Genomic DNA, 15,584 nt, shown 5'->3' with positions numbered 1-15,584 from the left:
TCATCTCGAATACTGTGTTCAGTTTTGGGCCCCTCAGTACAAGACAGACATTGAGTTGCTGGAGCGTGTCCAGAGAAGGGCAATGAAGCTGATGAAGGGTCTAGAGCACAAGTCTTCTGAGGAGCGGCTGAGGAAACTGGGGTTGTTTAGTCTGGAGAAGAGGAGGCTGAGGGGAGATGTTATTGCTTTCTACAACTACCTGAAATGAAGTTGTAGTGAGGTGGGTGTTGGTCCCTTCTCCCAAGTTACTAGCGAAAGAACAAGAGGAAATGGCTTCAAGCTGGTCAGGGGAGGTTTAGATGGGATATTAGGAAAAATGTCTTTTCAGACATTTCAGGCACTGGAACAGGCTGCCCAGAGAGGTGGTGGAGTCGCCATCTCTGGAGGTATTTAAAAGATGTGTAGACATGGCACTTCAGGGCATGGTTTAGGAGACATGGTAGTGTTGGGTTGATGGTTGGACTTGATGATCCTAGAGGTTTTTTCCAACCTTAATGATTCTACAATTCTATGATTCTAAGAAAAGGCATCCTAAAATGAGCAATCAAGTGAAATAAAAACAGGAATGGATTCTTCCAGCTTATTTGACATCCACTTTATTTTATAGTTTATTTATGTTTCTTTTCAGCCATATGCCTTGTTCATGTTTCTGTGTTTCCTCCTGTTAGCCCCTCTCTTAAGGTAAATGATTCTCCAAACCATATAACATCGCTGCATGCTAATTAAATAACACTGAAGTATTATTATGCAAGATACAGATCCTTTATCAATATAGTCTCATATTCATAACTGATAGAAAACATTCGAAGTCACAGAATACGACAGTGTGTTTGCAAAGATTTACTTGTTTTGCAAAATCCAAGTTGAAGCTGTGAATGAAGGACAAGTATTTGCATTTCACTTATACTACTATGACAAGGAAGGTACTTGTGTAAAGAGTGTAAAACGGGCAATAATGGGGGGAGAATTCACGTTAATCCCTCTTTATTCTAAACACCATTTCACTTAAGTAACTGTGTGCACTCTTCAGTCACTGTGGTGAGATACATTCTCAAAGTGTAGGCTTTGGGACTGAGTGCTATGCAAAGAGAGTGCTTGCTCTATGGCTGCACTTGACTCACTATGTGATGCTGCCACAAATCTGTACAAAGAGAAAACACTAGGCAATTAATCCATAATGTTTAAATTTAAATTCACAGTAGTTCTGCTATTTGTCATGCTTGTTTAATTAGGCATTTTATACAGCACTGAGTTTTAGCCCTGGGAGTATTTCTTGAAGAGCATAGAGCAATAGCTCTTAATCCATACCAAAGAAATAATTGCTAATTTTTTCATAGTGTTTGTTTGTTAGGTGCATGTAACTTTTACTAAGATTTCCTTTGTTCCAGCTATGTTCCAGCTTTGTTCCAGTTATGTTAACATAAACATATAGTCTGGCTGTGTTATCCCATTAGACGGCACTATGCTCTTTTTCTTCTTTGTCATTTGTAGAATCATTTTCATTGTCCTTTGCAGTTAGGACACAGCTGTATTCCAGCAGTGTGCTGTGCCACCTTGCCTCTCTTTCAGTCTCACTTTGAATTTTGATCTTGAATAAGAAATAAATCATGAAGCCCATCCCTAATGAAATGATGAGGACCAGAGTAAGTAGTATCCACATATTCATGTGACCATATGCTTTTTCCTTTGTGGCACCTGCAAATCAATACAAACAAATAGAAGTGGGTGTACTGTAGCCATAAATAAATATGAAGAATACTGAAAACTATTGGTCTAATTTCTCCCTTAATTACCAGGTTGTTAATCAGCAACCCACATTTATGAAGGAAAGGGAGTATAACCTCAACATCTCCTGGTCATCTTCTACTGTTTTTTTCGGGCAAGAATAGGAGGGTGGACAAAGAAGCTATGACAGTTTAGGTGTAGATATGATTGTATTGGTTTTTTAGGATACGGTTTACTTGTTTTTAGGATAGGATCTATCATAATGTCTCTGTGTCAGTCCCCCTCATAGATCTTACCATGCAGAAGAAGGAACAAAGAGGGGAGGATCAGTTTACCAAAGCATTTAGTTATCCTGGGATGTCCTAAAGTGTTTCATAGGTACTGCTAAATTATGCTGGGAATGAATCCAATGGCAACTAAGTGAATTAAGTTCATATAAATAAAAACATAAAAGACAAATAATAAATACCAATTCATAAAAAAACCCAAGTATTTATTTTCATGTCTCTTTGAAACTATTGGGAAGGAAAAACAAATCCTACCTTCCACGTTTGCAGACGCTTTAAGAATAGCTGTCAAAGATAGAGACAAAAGTTTAGTCAAAATCTAAAAAGGTCATATTTTCTTCCTAACAGATTCATTTTAGTAAAAGGTCTGGTAGCCTGTGCATCAAGGTTACCTCATCACTTCTCCTGGTAACACATTTGCTAAATTAACAGATATGAAAAGGTGTGAGTGATTTTTAACCTAATATTCACTGTTATAAAACTGCAGTGTTTTTCCCCCTCTTTGCTTCTTCTTTAATAACCAAAGAATCTCCAAGCACTGTTTTAGCTGGACTCTCTTCTCCCCTGATTAATAAACCTTGCCCTCTTCACTGGGTCTGCATGCCTGCGGAGACTGGGAAAAACTTGTTCAAATGCTGAGGATATTTGACAGTTTTCCTGTATTGCACACAATTCCTTTGAAACCCAGCAGGTTTTAATTTACTATAATTCATATGCATCTATAATTACATTTACAAGCTCTAGCTTTCTTATGCAGTTTTTCCCGGCTGTGCAAAGAGGGCGCCATCTGCAAGGTTTTTCTTGGGTGCAAGCTGGGTGATGGCCGGTGCAAGAGCAGACCTTCCCCATGGGCAGCAGGAACCACAGGGAGAGCGGGAATGCACATTCCAGCGTGGGAAGCGCCAGGAGCCGGGCTGCTGCAGCAGAAGCACAGCAACGCATTAAGCCCCGGCGTGTTTGAGAGCATGAAGGAAAAGCAACTGTTAAATTGCCCCTTGGAAGGATGCAGAGCTCACTGTAATGTAGTATTTGCTTGTGCTGAAATCCCATTCGACTGGAGAACCTGGTGTCGGAATATTCTCTGTATTTTGGCATTGCACATAGGGGCCGCTCACAGTCGAACCCAACAAATAAAGTATGTGTTGGCATTGAGTTTATGCTTTCTGATATACCTGGTAAGAAAGAATTAGCTTTCTGTACTGTCAGTTCTCTGACTACCCAAAGAAATTTAGGGGTTGCCCTAAAAGGAGAATTTTCCTTTTTGGATAATGCTCTGTCACTGCTGTGGATGTGTACGGCTGTTTTCCCCACCAGCTGCAGCTTTGCTCTGGGAGGGGAAAGGACAGAACTTCAGAAACATCCCAAACCTCAGGGTTGCGAAACAGGGCAGGAAATCATACTTTTTTGCAGAATTAACAGTTAAACTCCAAAATACCACATGGCTGCTTGGCTCATGATATTCTGGTATTTCTGCTTCCTGACCAAAGCAGATGGTGCTACACAGAAACACAATATTGAAAAAAAAAAAAAGAAAAAAAGCTAAACAAAACACTTCTACTGTTTTCAAAGGTCACTATACGTGCTCTGGATTGTGCTTCCGTTCTGTTATTATTTCACTGGAATTGCTTCATCCGTCTCCTACTGGAACAGCATGTATCATAGTACAGCAAGAGGAAGAAAAGCACATTATTGATGCAACCCTTGTTCCATAGAAAGTGAATATATATGTTAGCAGGAAAATATGAGTGTATGTTGGACAGGACAAAAACTACAAAGGAATTTAAAAATTTTCCAGAAAATATTGATCATCTTTAGTTATTCATTGAATATTCATCACAGAATGCAAGAAAATCTGAAGTTATGAAGCAATAAAACATGAACAGGGCAGACAAAGAAAAGGATAACTCTATATTCATATCATTTTTTTCTGAATACTGAAACAGGTTATAAGGAAGACTGTAAATACAAAGTTTTATGTCAGTCTTTTATAAAGACCATATTGTGCTACTACTACTGAAATAAAACCATAAACATCAAAAGCAAATATTAAAGAAGTCACTTACTCTTTGGTTTCTTACAAATAAAACCCTTTTGGGAAGAGCACGGAAGAATAGTCCAGTAGCCGGAGAAAGCAGACAACTCCACACAGTAATCAAGCCTGTCCTCCGAGGGCTGTCCTTCATCCCAGTTGACAAAGTCTAAGGCACTGCTGTCTTGCCAAAGCAGCTGCCCTAATGTGGCAAATGTTAGTAGCAATACTAACAGTTCCACATTAAAGATCTTCACTAATATCAGTGGATATTAATATTAATATTAATATTATTACTTTACTCAGCCTAATAAAGCAATACAACTTTCCCCAAAAATTCCATCTGTTTTTATTTTCTAATGCATTTTGTTTCTTTTGGTTCTCTTCTTAAAAACAATGTATTTGCTTTTCCAAGTTATGATTTGCAGATTTGCCAATGACAACTTGGTTTTGATTTACATATCCCCATATTTTTGTCTAGGGTACTAAAGTTTCAAACTGAAAAAAATTAAAGCTAGGCTTTTTTTAAATTTCCAAATTATTATTTCAGCAGTAATCACTGAAAATCAAGAAACTTTTACTGTAATGCTTAAACATGCTTAGTTAAAATTAGAACTTTTTTTTTTTTTGCATAAACTCTGAAACAAAAAATTTGAAGTATCAATGAGTTAAAATGAATCTAAAAAAATCCTTGCTGACTGATTGTAGATTGTCACTAGCGTTGTTTTCTTCCAGGTGCATGTTTTCCACTGCACTCTTTTTCTGGTAACCAGTAGCCTAATTTTTTCAATACAGAGACACAGAGGTCGATGCTGTGGGCTCCCGTCAGACACCTGCAATTCCCACACAGGTGCTCCCCAGCCATGAGACGATGAGAGCCAGCCGGGACATGTTCCCCATGGAGGCACAGAGCAAACAGGGTGGGAAAGGCTTTTTCAGAGACCGGGAATAGGAGCCATCCTCAGGGAGGGCTGAGGTCAGAGGGATGGATGCATGTTATTGGCTGTGGTCCTCTCTAAAGGGCCTCGGTGACACTGCAGCCATAAGCAGTTGTGCAAAATTATCCTTGATTACAGCAGTTCCTGGATCATTCAAATTTAGAAATGAGTCCCCATGATTGCCTCAGGTATGGCCTGCTGAATTTATGTGTTAAATCTCGCTTTCTTCTGTGTTGTGCCTCTCAAGAGATATTCCTATCACCTCTCCACATCTTTCTACTGAACCAGATATAGACAAGATATTTGAATTGAGACAGTCCCCCATGGTGGCATCCCTTGGTGGACCCATGCAGTATCCAAGACCCATAATTGAAGCCAAGAAAATTTCTTTTCTACAGCCTTTCATGGCTATTGGCTAAAACCATCAACTTCCAAGAATTTTTAGTTTATATGTTATCAACCTATCTTTTTGTTTTTAACTAGCTTCTATTGTACTTCAATTAGTTCCTTAAAAACAACAATGTATCTTATTCATATTTTGTCCATTTAATGAAGTCTGTTTATGATTATTATAGAAGTTAAAATAGTTACCATTTACATTTCTGTATATTCCTATCCAAAAACCACTTGTCTTGCTTGTGTATAAGTCTGCATGCTCTACTAAAAAGTTAGATTCTGCCAGATCTTCTACAGAAGTCAACATACCACCTATAAAAAGAACAACAGAAGATGATTGGAGATATCCCCTGCCAGAGAAGTCAGTGCTAGTTACAGCTAGTTACAGAGGTCAATGTTAATAAAACCTCTCCTACTGGTAGGGAGTAAGCACGGATTTAGATAGTGACCAGAAAATAGCATTCAGCTGTAGGGCAATGGCACAGACTCTGTTATAATCAGAAAGGAAAGACATGAAATCACAGTGAAGATGATGATTTTTAAACACCAGGCAAAGTGCACATTATTTTCAAATTATTATATAATATTTTTCATAGGTTTTACACATGATTATTTATTTGCTTTTCATGATTTGTCAGGATATTATGTAGCATGTAATACTGTGCAGCAAACAAATTTGCAATTCAAACTGAAGTATTAATTTTTCTGGAAATGGTGTTGGAAGAAGAGGGCTAAGAGGATATAAAAAGATATGAAACAAAACGACCCACTTTTGTGCAGTGTAGTGCTTCCCTTTCTCTCTCATGGCCTCCTGAAGCATGGATGAGGTAGCTGATGATTCAGCAGCATAGGTGGAAGAGGGACGAGTACCTCATGGTCTTGGCCAGGACCAGATGCCTCCAAGACGGGGGAGGGAAACATTTGCCCTCCCCTGGGTCTGCGGGCTGCCAGGGAGCCCCGCTGGTACAGCAAGGACTTTCAGGCAATGCATGCAACCCGCTTTGGATCACACACCCCATGTTAAGAATAAGTGACTGTTGTTATGACATTTACTTCTGCTCTTGTGTACGGAGCGATACAGAAAAGAAGGGATAAGGAATACAGAAAGAAGTTAACCCATTTTAAAATCTTATTAAGAGGAGAAATTCTGTGAATGAAGAACTATAACAAGAAACAAGCACAGCTGGGGAAAAAAAAAAAGAAACCAAGAAAAAATGATCACCTTAATTTCAACATAACTGAAAAGCAAGCAGCATCAATGGTGAAAAACAAATGAGACTGATTTTTTTTTTAATGTGTGTAGATTTTGCAGCATTAGTTTTCAAGACCTTTTTTAAAGTTGTTGTTTTTTGTTTTTTTTTTAATGTAAAGATTGAAATCCTGTCTTTGGGCAAAAATAATAACTACCTGATTGAACACACTGAGTCACAGACTGAGCCCAGCTCATTTCATTGGCATTGAAGTTATAGCAGTGGCTTCGGAAAGGAATCCAAGATATGTGATCAGATTCAGGACATTTTCCAATATCCTGTGGGGGATCAGAAGGAAGTACATCTAGAAGAAATGAAATATTATGGATGCTTTCATTCAGTAGGGATTGCAGTTCTTCAGATATAAAATCAAGTTTTAAAAAAAACCAAACAACCTTTCTTAAAGGTACTTAAAATATTCTTCAGCACACCGTGCTAGAATTATCAGTGACACTTGGACTGTCTCAAGGATATTTGAGTGTTCAGGCATTTTTGGTTCTAGTTCATTTTGTAACAACTAAACTTGTATAAATAAAAGATACAGTAAAAAGCATAAGAAGAAAAGCCAGAAAACTCCCAAACCCTCAATTTGATTATAAATGAAATATCATCTAAATCATAGTTTACTGTGGAAATTTCCCATTTAATATTTTCCTCAAGTTAATAATCCCTACATAAAATTTCTGAACAGCTTTAACTCTGACAATGTATAGAATAATTGGAAGGTCATTGAATATTTATGTAGCAGCCCCTCATTTTCCTACATTCAATGACATTATGGAATGAAACAGTAACACTGTTAGTGAGCACAGGCATTTTTAAAACCCGAGCTGCAAATGAATAGATATGAAGTTCAGAATGTGGTCTGGAAAAGAAATTAAAGAAAAACTACACAAAAACAGATCAAAGGAAATTCAGAATTTCCATTAACTCTGTGTCACTGGAGGTAACAGCAGCTGCTCTAGTACAAATGAGAAAGCAAAAAGGTTCAGTCCCATCCTAAGGTTTGCCTGTAGCTTTTAATTTCTAGTATTCCTCAGTGACACCCATAGAATCGCTATGAAGTATGAACTTTTCTTTGGGCCAATAATGGAATCTTTTTTTCCCCAGATGCAACTCTTCACCCTTTCCCCAGGTTTTAGAACCTAATAACAGTGAGACCGTAACAAGTGTATGAAGACTGCTTATGTTGAAGGAACAAAATCTATTTTATATTCAGTGGACTTTTTTGATTACAATGCTTCCCACAAAATTCTTGTCATTAGAGTTTCACATTCTAGACTTGAAGTGAAATTTTTTACTACTTTCACAATGTCTATGTTCTGTCTGCCTGCAACATAGGAAAACTCCTACGGCGGTTGTCACCCCAGTCCAGTAAAACGGCAGTATCTTGGCCCAGAGTAGATGGGCTTTGACTCCCGCAAAATAAAACACTGCTTATACAAAATAAAGGTATAGACATTACACACTCAGGCATATTATTCCTCAATATATACTTAGAAATTTGTATTTCAGTCAAAACAGATTGAGCAAAGTTGCTGCCATAAAACCAGAAGTCATTACCATAACTTACCCTCATATTTTTTGCAGACAGGAAAATGTTTTTCAGTACACGGTGCTGTTTTCCAGGACCCATGGAGCTCTAGATAGACACAGGCTATTTTCTGTTTTGGTTCTCCATATTGCCACTTAGAAAAATTTATTTTCCTTTTATCGGTCCATCTGTAATAGCCATAACTCTAAAATTGAAACAGACAATTGACATAATTTTTCTACACTCTCACCTGCTGTTTCAGGTAAGAGGATTTACACAAATGCACATTTTCACAGTGATATATAAAGCTCAGTTTGTATATCTGTGCTAGTGCTGTTAAAATATTAATTGAATCAGGACTCAGCAACGTAAAAGTAAGACACAGCAGTATGCGGCCCATGCTGAAAGAGCCCATGAAGGTGTTTTGAAGGCTAAATGATGCTTCCTGGGTACTGCTGGTGCCGAGTCCCTTGTCGGGCAACATTGTGAGGTGGAATCATGGTCCCAGAGAGTCAGATCACCCTGAAGAGCACCGTGACCACAGGAACATGAAACCTGTGGAAGGCTCAGAGTTAGTAAAGAGAGGCCCAAACTGTCAGAGGTTCCCATCCTTCTCTGTTGCCTAAGATGGAGTTTAATGATTTAAGATAGATGAAGTTAAATGAAGTGAGTGCTGTTCACCCGTCCTAGGTTCCTAAATCTGTCCATGCTACAATTCTCCCTACTGATAGTAATCCAATCGTAGCGTTTAACCATACCACCTATCCGTTAATCTTACCACATTGCTGTTGAGCCCAATCCATAAGGGCTCTTCATATTGCACTGCCTGCAGCAGGAGGAATATATTACTGTAATAATCAAAAATGCTGGCAAGCTCTGAAGATTTCTCCTTGCAGGCTTTTCTTGCTTCTTCCCAATTCATTTTAGAGGGAATGATTAAATAGCTGCTGTTAGCATAATGGATGAAATCAGAATCTGGAGCAGTTGTGGAATGAAACAGTTCAGGCTCTGTAGGAAAGAGGTACAAATTCAGGCAGAAGGAGAGAAAACAGTGAAAATTACTGGCTACCTGAATAACAACATTACTTCTGAGTAATAGATTAATGTAGTGTGGCAGCACAAGCAGCAAGTAAAAGCATTTCTTATTTAAAACACAGGAGACATATTTTAATAGTAATTTGGAATTATTTGTAACTGTAGTGTAAATAGTGTATTCAGGCATTAGGGAGAGGCAGAGAATGAGCTGTGCATATCTGTGGACATATACTGCACAAGATGAAAGGATGTGAATACTGGTCACACAGTGATCCTCCCCCAGAGCTCTCTAAATTCCCTTCCCGCAGTGCAGGTGAATTCCTGCCAAGCACAAGCACAGTGCAGGACCTCCACACCACTTAAGTCTCAAAATAGGGGTCAATATCATTCTAAGCAAAGTTTGGGGCTCTGCTGCTGCTTCTTTCCCATGTAGGACGAAGAGAAAAAGGAAACTGTAGCTGTACTTTAAATGATTTTGTGGAAGTCGAAGACAAAGAACTAGAGATAGTGATGGGGACAGAAGAAAAGGACAAAAACTTCATGCTCAGTCAGTGTCAAAAATGCCCTGGCAATTGTTTTTGCTAGTGTTGCCCTTGTGCAGCTTTCTGCACTTGCACAGGACAGAGCTGTGAAGCATCTGGCCCAGCTGTGGCTTCTTCCTGTATTTTTACTCGCTGCTCAGCAGTTCCCTGTTTCTATTCCTGTGGACTCTGCAGTGTAGCCGTGCTCCGGATGTGTCTCCCACCCTGAGGATAAACAAAGAAAACTAGAACATTTGCCCTTCTGGTTATTGCTGATCTTGTGGTATAAAAGCATTGCTAGAGACCAATGAGAAAAATATACAGTTTAACTCACTGTAGTTAAGCCCCCTGTGGGGTATGTGGGAAGGTTTTTCAGTGAGGAAGAGTTAGGTCTGGGGGTGAGGGTGGGAAAGATGCTTTTAGTGTATTGTCTAGCTAGCTGAGATAGCCATGGTGGAGGTCGCTGATGGATTTGTCTTTATGCTTTGTATTTGCATTTGCAAAATAACTTGATTAAGATACCTAGATCTATGCTAGCTGGGTAAAGCACAGATGGCTAAACTTTCCTGTCAATAGAGAAAAATGGTATTTTGAAAGCATAGCATTTCCAACTTATGTTGGGCATTTGCCTCAGGATGAAGCAGGTCAGTCCTACCTTCAAAGTGTCTACTTGCCATGTTCAGGCAGCTGATTTAAGTGTAGATGTCTGCAGGGTAGGTGAAGTCAGCCTCTGTGAGCGTTGGTGGGTATGCTGGTAGGGGAGAGGCCGTAAAGCCAAAACATTTTTATAATCCTTATGCCAGAGTGGGTTTTCTGTCTGGGATTCCTGAGCTGGGAAAATAGCCCTACTTCCCTCACCCTGTCTGCTACAGGCACAGCCGGGCAGTTACAACTGAGGACTCGTACGGTTGGATTGTTCAGTAAATGTCTTCCAACAAAGGAGGTAAAAAGTAATACTTACTGCTGTCCATCTGGCAAATATAGCTTTTGTTACTCTGGCAGTCAGTGTTTTCCCAGTACCCTGCTTCATCTACAGATCTTCTTGTCATTGCAATACAGTCAGTCTAGGGAAAAATTAAAGAATAAAATTATAGCTGATAAAGTGCAACATGTCTGGCAAAATAATAGAAACAGGTTTGAGGAGACAAAGTTAATGGCTTTTTTTTTCTAATTTTTTGGCTCTTACTTTCATTTATTGTTTCTTGGAAATTAAATGTATTACATTAGATATCTTAAGCAAATGTACTTTCCTTGGCAAATCACTGCAAGACCTTTTGTCAGTTTATTACAATTTCTTGGAGTGCACCAAAGCTGTTTTTACTGTGTTGTCTATGATAATCTGTACTGAATTTGTTGAACTTTCATTTGGATTCATGCTGTACCAGGAGAAAAAATAAAACAAAGTAAAATCCCAGCTAGTAATACTGAATATTTTCAGTAAAATCTAATAATTCTAATAATTTTAATGAATTCTAGCAGTAATTATAATACAGCACTCCTTTTCTGCAGTTCTATACTTTTGCAAATGAATGATAATAAGTGTAGACTCTAAACAGGCCTGTTAATCTAGGTACAGCTTTAAAAACTTGATCTCTGAAATATTCATTTGCCTTCTCCTTAAAGAACCTAGCTGAGATAGAAGTCAGGCTGGTTACTCAAACCTCAGGTATGTTATCTAAGTTGTGCATTTGCTGATTTTTTTTCTGTTTACCTGTATTGTAATATACTGCCAGTCAACTTTTGTGTATTTATCTCTAAATGGGAATTGTCTTGCCCACTTTGAATAGTCAAATAAGCTTCCATCTGTCCAAAGATATATACCCTCACTGTTAATGTCATTCAGTCCGATCCATGTTTCATTGGCAATATCCTTTAGATGGAAGGTGAGGAACGCTATTAAAAAAAAATAAAAAAAAAAATAAAAAAGCTGATGAATTGTCTTTCTTCAACTTCAGCATAAACCAAAGTCCAAAGAAAACAACCAACCAACTTTTTAAAATATTGGAAATATCAAGTTCAGTGTTATTAGACTATGAGTTAATAGTAAAAGAGAAAAATTACAATGGGTAATGAACTGAAGCAGTTTGATTTCATTTAAAAAAAGGAAAAGTTTTTTAGATAAAAATTACATAGACTTCTTGGAAATATAGTAGTTAGGGCTAGAAGGGACTTCAAAAGGAATAACCAGTTTTCCCCAAGGTAGCATCAACTGCACATATGTCATTTCTGATGGATGTTTGTTTACTGTCTAACTTGAATATCAGTGGGCATTTCATTACTATGAACTATTACTATTTATCCCATCTTCCAAGGCCATGGGGAATAGATTATTCAGTTCCCTCCAAATGACATTTTTGCCAAGAGATGGGAAGTGTCATAATATCTTAGTCCAGTCTTCTCTCTGGATCAAGCAGCTCCAGGTCTTCCTTCATAGGTTGTCTTATTTAGATCTGGAGACTAGTTTGGCCTTGCCATTAGATGGCAAAATATGCTGGCTTCATACTTAGGGCCAGAAGGTTCAGATGCCATACCTTGCACTTGCTCATTGTGTATAGACGCCAAATTTCCCCCTAATACTATACAAGCACTTCTTGCAGAGTGCCACGTCAGTCTCTCTTCTTCACTGGATCCAAATATTTTATAACACTGTGGGGAGAGTAAAGCATTAGACACAATTGCAGGTGTCAAAGAGTTTTAAAACCATTGCTTTTGATTAATTCAGTTCTGGCCCCTGCACGTAAAAAGCAGCAGATGGGGGATCTGCTGAATTGCGAATACTTTCAGCCAGCAAGAAGGAGACCCAGCTAATCACAGCAATGCATATGCAGCACTTACAAACCTCTGGGATGGCCAAGGTTAGTGCTGGGCAAGAGCGGGCAACCTGCAAAAGCTTTTGATGAATTAAGAAGATGTCCATGGTGCCCAAGTAGATGTTTCAGGTCACATTACTCAAAAGTCGCATTTTTGAGGGACTGAAACTATTTCCTGATTGGGAACATAATTGAGGGCAGGCATTTCTCAGGTCAGGTTCTTTCAGTTATATACCACAGATGTAATGCTAAAGCCTGAGCTTGTGTGAGCATTCAGCATGAGTGGAACAGCATCTGGAAGAAGTACTCTTTTGTATGGTGTATTAATATCCCATGGGGATTTTTCCTGACTACTAGTGTAATAATTGGTTTTGTGTTTATGTATGTTCTGAGGGACAAAAGACATGTTTTTTGACTGGCATGTGCTGCTTCTCCTCTTTTATGCTCTTTGAATGCATAAAAAATTTTCCTATTGATTACACTGTGAGATTGATTTGTGGTTTTCATTATTTGGTTGTATTTTTAAGTTCATATGGCCAGGTGTACTTTTGCTTAACTTAGCAAAAAACAATGCTTGCTTGTTTTCTATATTTGATTTGACATTTATTGCTGTTTTTATTAGTCAATTTAAGATGAGTTGTTGTGATAGCCGATTACATATGAAAAGTGTGACCTTTCATTTTTTCATCTCAGTGTTACTCAGAAAAAGGGGCTACACTGACAGATAAGGAAAATGGAACAGAATGCCTGTGCAGTAAGTATGTCTAAACTAAACAGTAACTATAGCTAACTATTTACAGAAATTATAACTTAGAACATTCAAATTCACCTTTTTTTGAGGTTTAGATATGGTCTTGACAATGTGAAAAGTGAGTACACTGCTAATTAGAATACCACTTAATAAACTGGTGTATAAAGTGAGAGGATTTATATAGTGAGATAAAAGGGATAGTTGTTTTCTCTACCTACAGCAAATCTGCTAAATACGGCTGAGATTTGTTACTGCACCTTATTGTTAAACAAAAGCCAAGTTTCAGGACATCCTCCCAGAAGTGGAAGTACAGTAGGAGCAAATCCTGAGTAAGTTGAATTGTGCCTTTCACAGATGAAGGCATTTTTCACAGCACAGCTTATATCTTTCCAAAAGCCTGTAAAGAAATGGAACACAGAGTATCACTGTCTGAAACTCTTGTACCACCATTACAGCAGCCACCCCCAGACAGCATTCCTAGAGCACAAACGGAACCTTCCAGAGGCAGGTGAAACAGTTGCCATGTACACATTTTCCCAAATACACCCCTCCTTCCTCTGTGATATGTTTGTTTCCTAATAGTGATGACGTGGTTTTAAAATGCAGCATATTTGTTATGATAAACTGTCAGTATTGTTCAACTACCTATTTGTGGGGTAGCCTCAAATTTAAATAGGTAGCAAACACTTTGGATTTTGATGCTAAATTTTCAACTAAATATTTCTTTTTGCTCTTTTACTCACCAAAATCTTTTGACATAATCACACAGTTTTCATCATTATTCGCAAAATTGGGTTCGTTTGGAGCCCAGGCGACATAGTTCACTGGGGTCTCATCCAGCCAGCTGAAAGAAACAAGGGGACAGTGGCTGCCAGACAGACGTCTCCATCAGTCATTTAGTTACCAGGCCTGTTTAGGTAAAGGGCTAAGCAAGGTATTAGCGCTGACCGGAGTACAAAGGCTCTACATATACTGGAGAGGACATATCCACAGCATTCCTGCTGCTTCTCATCTGTTAGTACTATCACATTCAAGTGCCATCAGTGTCCCACTTTGCCAGAGGTTGGATAAACAATGTCATACTTGAAAGGAAGGCTTCTTATGTTCTAGACAGGGCGGAAACCCCAAGATCTCACCAGTGCACGGATTTCCCTTTCGTCCTGGAAAGGTGTCCTCCTGGAAGCCTCTACAAACAGATTTCTAAAACAGGTTCCCTACCAGCAACTTCAGAAAGCTGTTGAGATAGGTGTGAGAAAGGGTAAATTGTTGCTTACGCTTTTTGATTCCAGCTCACATAACTTGAACCACTGGGATTAGTGTGATTAAACCCTTACATCCACATTTTATCAAAACCTCCTGGGCTTTGTCTGTAGCCATCAGAGACCTGGTCAGAGGTAACTCATCCTAAGGCTGATGTCTAAAGTAGATCAGGTGAATAACATCCCAAAATTAGTTGCTTCTCCCCACTACCTATGAAGGGTTGCTTGAGTGTTTAACTCAGTTCTCTTAGTGTAAGACATTAAGTGAAATGAATCTTAGCCATGAATTTCTATTGGTTTTGCTCTCCCAGATTTGGAAGGAAACCAGATTGCTCTGCTTAGATAGAGAAGGACTTAAGACTTCTGATCTGAGACTTCTTAAAACTATCCAGAGGTCAGTTACACAAGTTATTAGCTTGTAAAATGAAAGCACACACAGATGCTCCCACAGAGCGAGATGAAATTACCATCATTTGTTGTCCATGAGCAGTTTTCCGTTACTCACCTAAATTTCTGATCAAAGCTGACAACTAAGCCAATGAAGTATGATTCCACTCTGAGTTTTGTGTAAATCTAAACCAAAAGTGATTAACAGTTAGGCACTAAACAGTTCCTCAACATCAAGCAAAAACCTGGAAGCCCATTAATCAAGCCTGTGATTTCTTTTCCTATTTATGTTCTTTTTGGTTTTTTTCCCCCCAGGATTTGAGCCTCAGGCAAGAACATTGTAGGTTCAGACCCGGGTTTCAAGCAGGCAACAGGGGTATGGGGAACATCCTGTCCCTATGTGGTGTCCAGAGGAACCCACTGGACAAGAAAGCAATAATCACTGTACTGAACACTACATATCTTAGAAGAGATGAACAACCTGGGCCTGTACTATCCTTTGCTGCACCTTTAACATTTGCATTCCTTTTTCCTCTACCTACTAAAAACAACAGTAATTTCTTTACAGGTCCTGAACAAATATATTGTTATATAAATATGTAATGTAGGACAATAGCCCCAGACTCTAGCCTAGTTAAATAGATAGGCCATTCCCTTATTTT

At 38.6% G+C, this 15,584-nt stretch overlaps 1 protein-coding gene across 1 annotated transcript in view; it reads right to left on the bottom strand.

Annotated features, from left to right (window-relative positions):
• LOC104052266 (macrophage mannose receptor 1) overlaps positions 1 to 15,584 on the bottom strand; it is a 34,795-nt gene continuing 19,211 nt past the window's right edge. The window contains exons 17-29 of the mRNA XM_064444732.1: positions 15,041 to 15,108; positions 14,020 to 14,120; positions 13,534 to 13,673; positions 12,247 to 12,361; positions 11,427 to 11,608; positions 10,677 to 10,779; positions 8,938 to 9,167; positions 8,199 to 8,364; positions 6,783 to 6,929; positions 5,571 to 5,687; positions 4,076 to 4,243; positions 2,268 to 2,297; positions 1 to 1,695 (exon numbers count right to left, since the gene is read on the bottom strand). Of these exons, the coding sequence (XP_064300802.1) occupies positions 1,451 to 1,695; positions 2,268 to 2,297; positions 4,076 to 4,243; positions 5,571 to 5,687; positions 6,783 to 6,929; positions 8,199 to 8,364; positions 8,938 to 9,167; positions 10,677 to 10,779; positions 11,427 to 11,608; positions 12,247 to 12,361; positions 13,534 to 13,673; positions 14,020 to 14,120; positions 15,041 to 15,108 (1,812 nt within the window). The 3' untranslated portion in view covers positions 1 to 1,450. The remainder of the gene's footprint in view (positions 1,696 to 2,267; positions 2,298 to 4,075; positions 4,244 to 5,570; positions 5,688 to 6,782; positions 6,930 to 8,198; positions 8,365 to 8,937; positions 9,168 to 10,676; positions 10,780 to 11,426; positions 11,609 to 12,246; positions 12,362 to 13,533; positions 13,674 to 14,019; positions 14,121 to 15,040; positions 15,109 to 15,584) is intronic.

Source organism: Phalacrocorax carbo, chromosome 2 (genome assembly GCF_963921805.1).
Source record: "Phalacrocorax carbo chromosome 2, bPhaCar2.1, whole genome shotgun sequence".
NCBI lineage: Eukaryota > Metazoa > Chordata > Aves > Suliformes > Phalacrocoracidae > Phalacrocorax > Phalacrocorax carbo.
The sequence above is the reverse complement of the archived record's forward strand: the minus strand, read 5'-3'. Positions and strand labels throughout refer to the sequence as shown.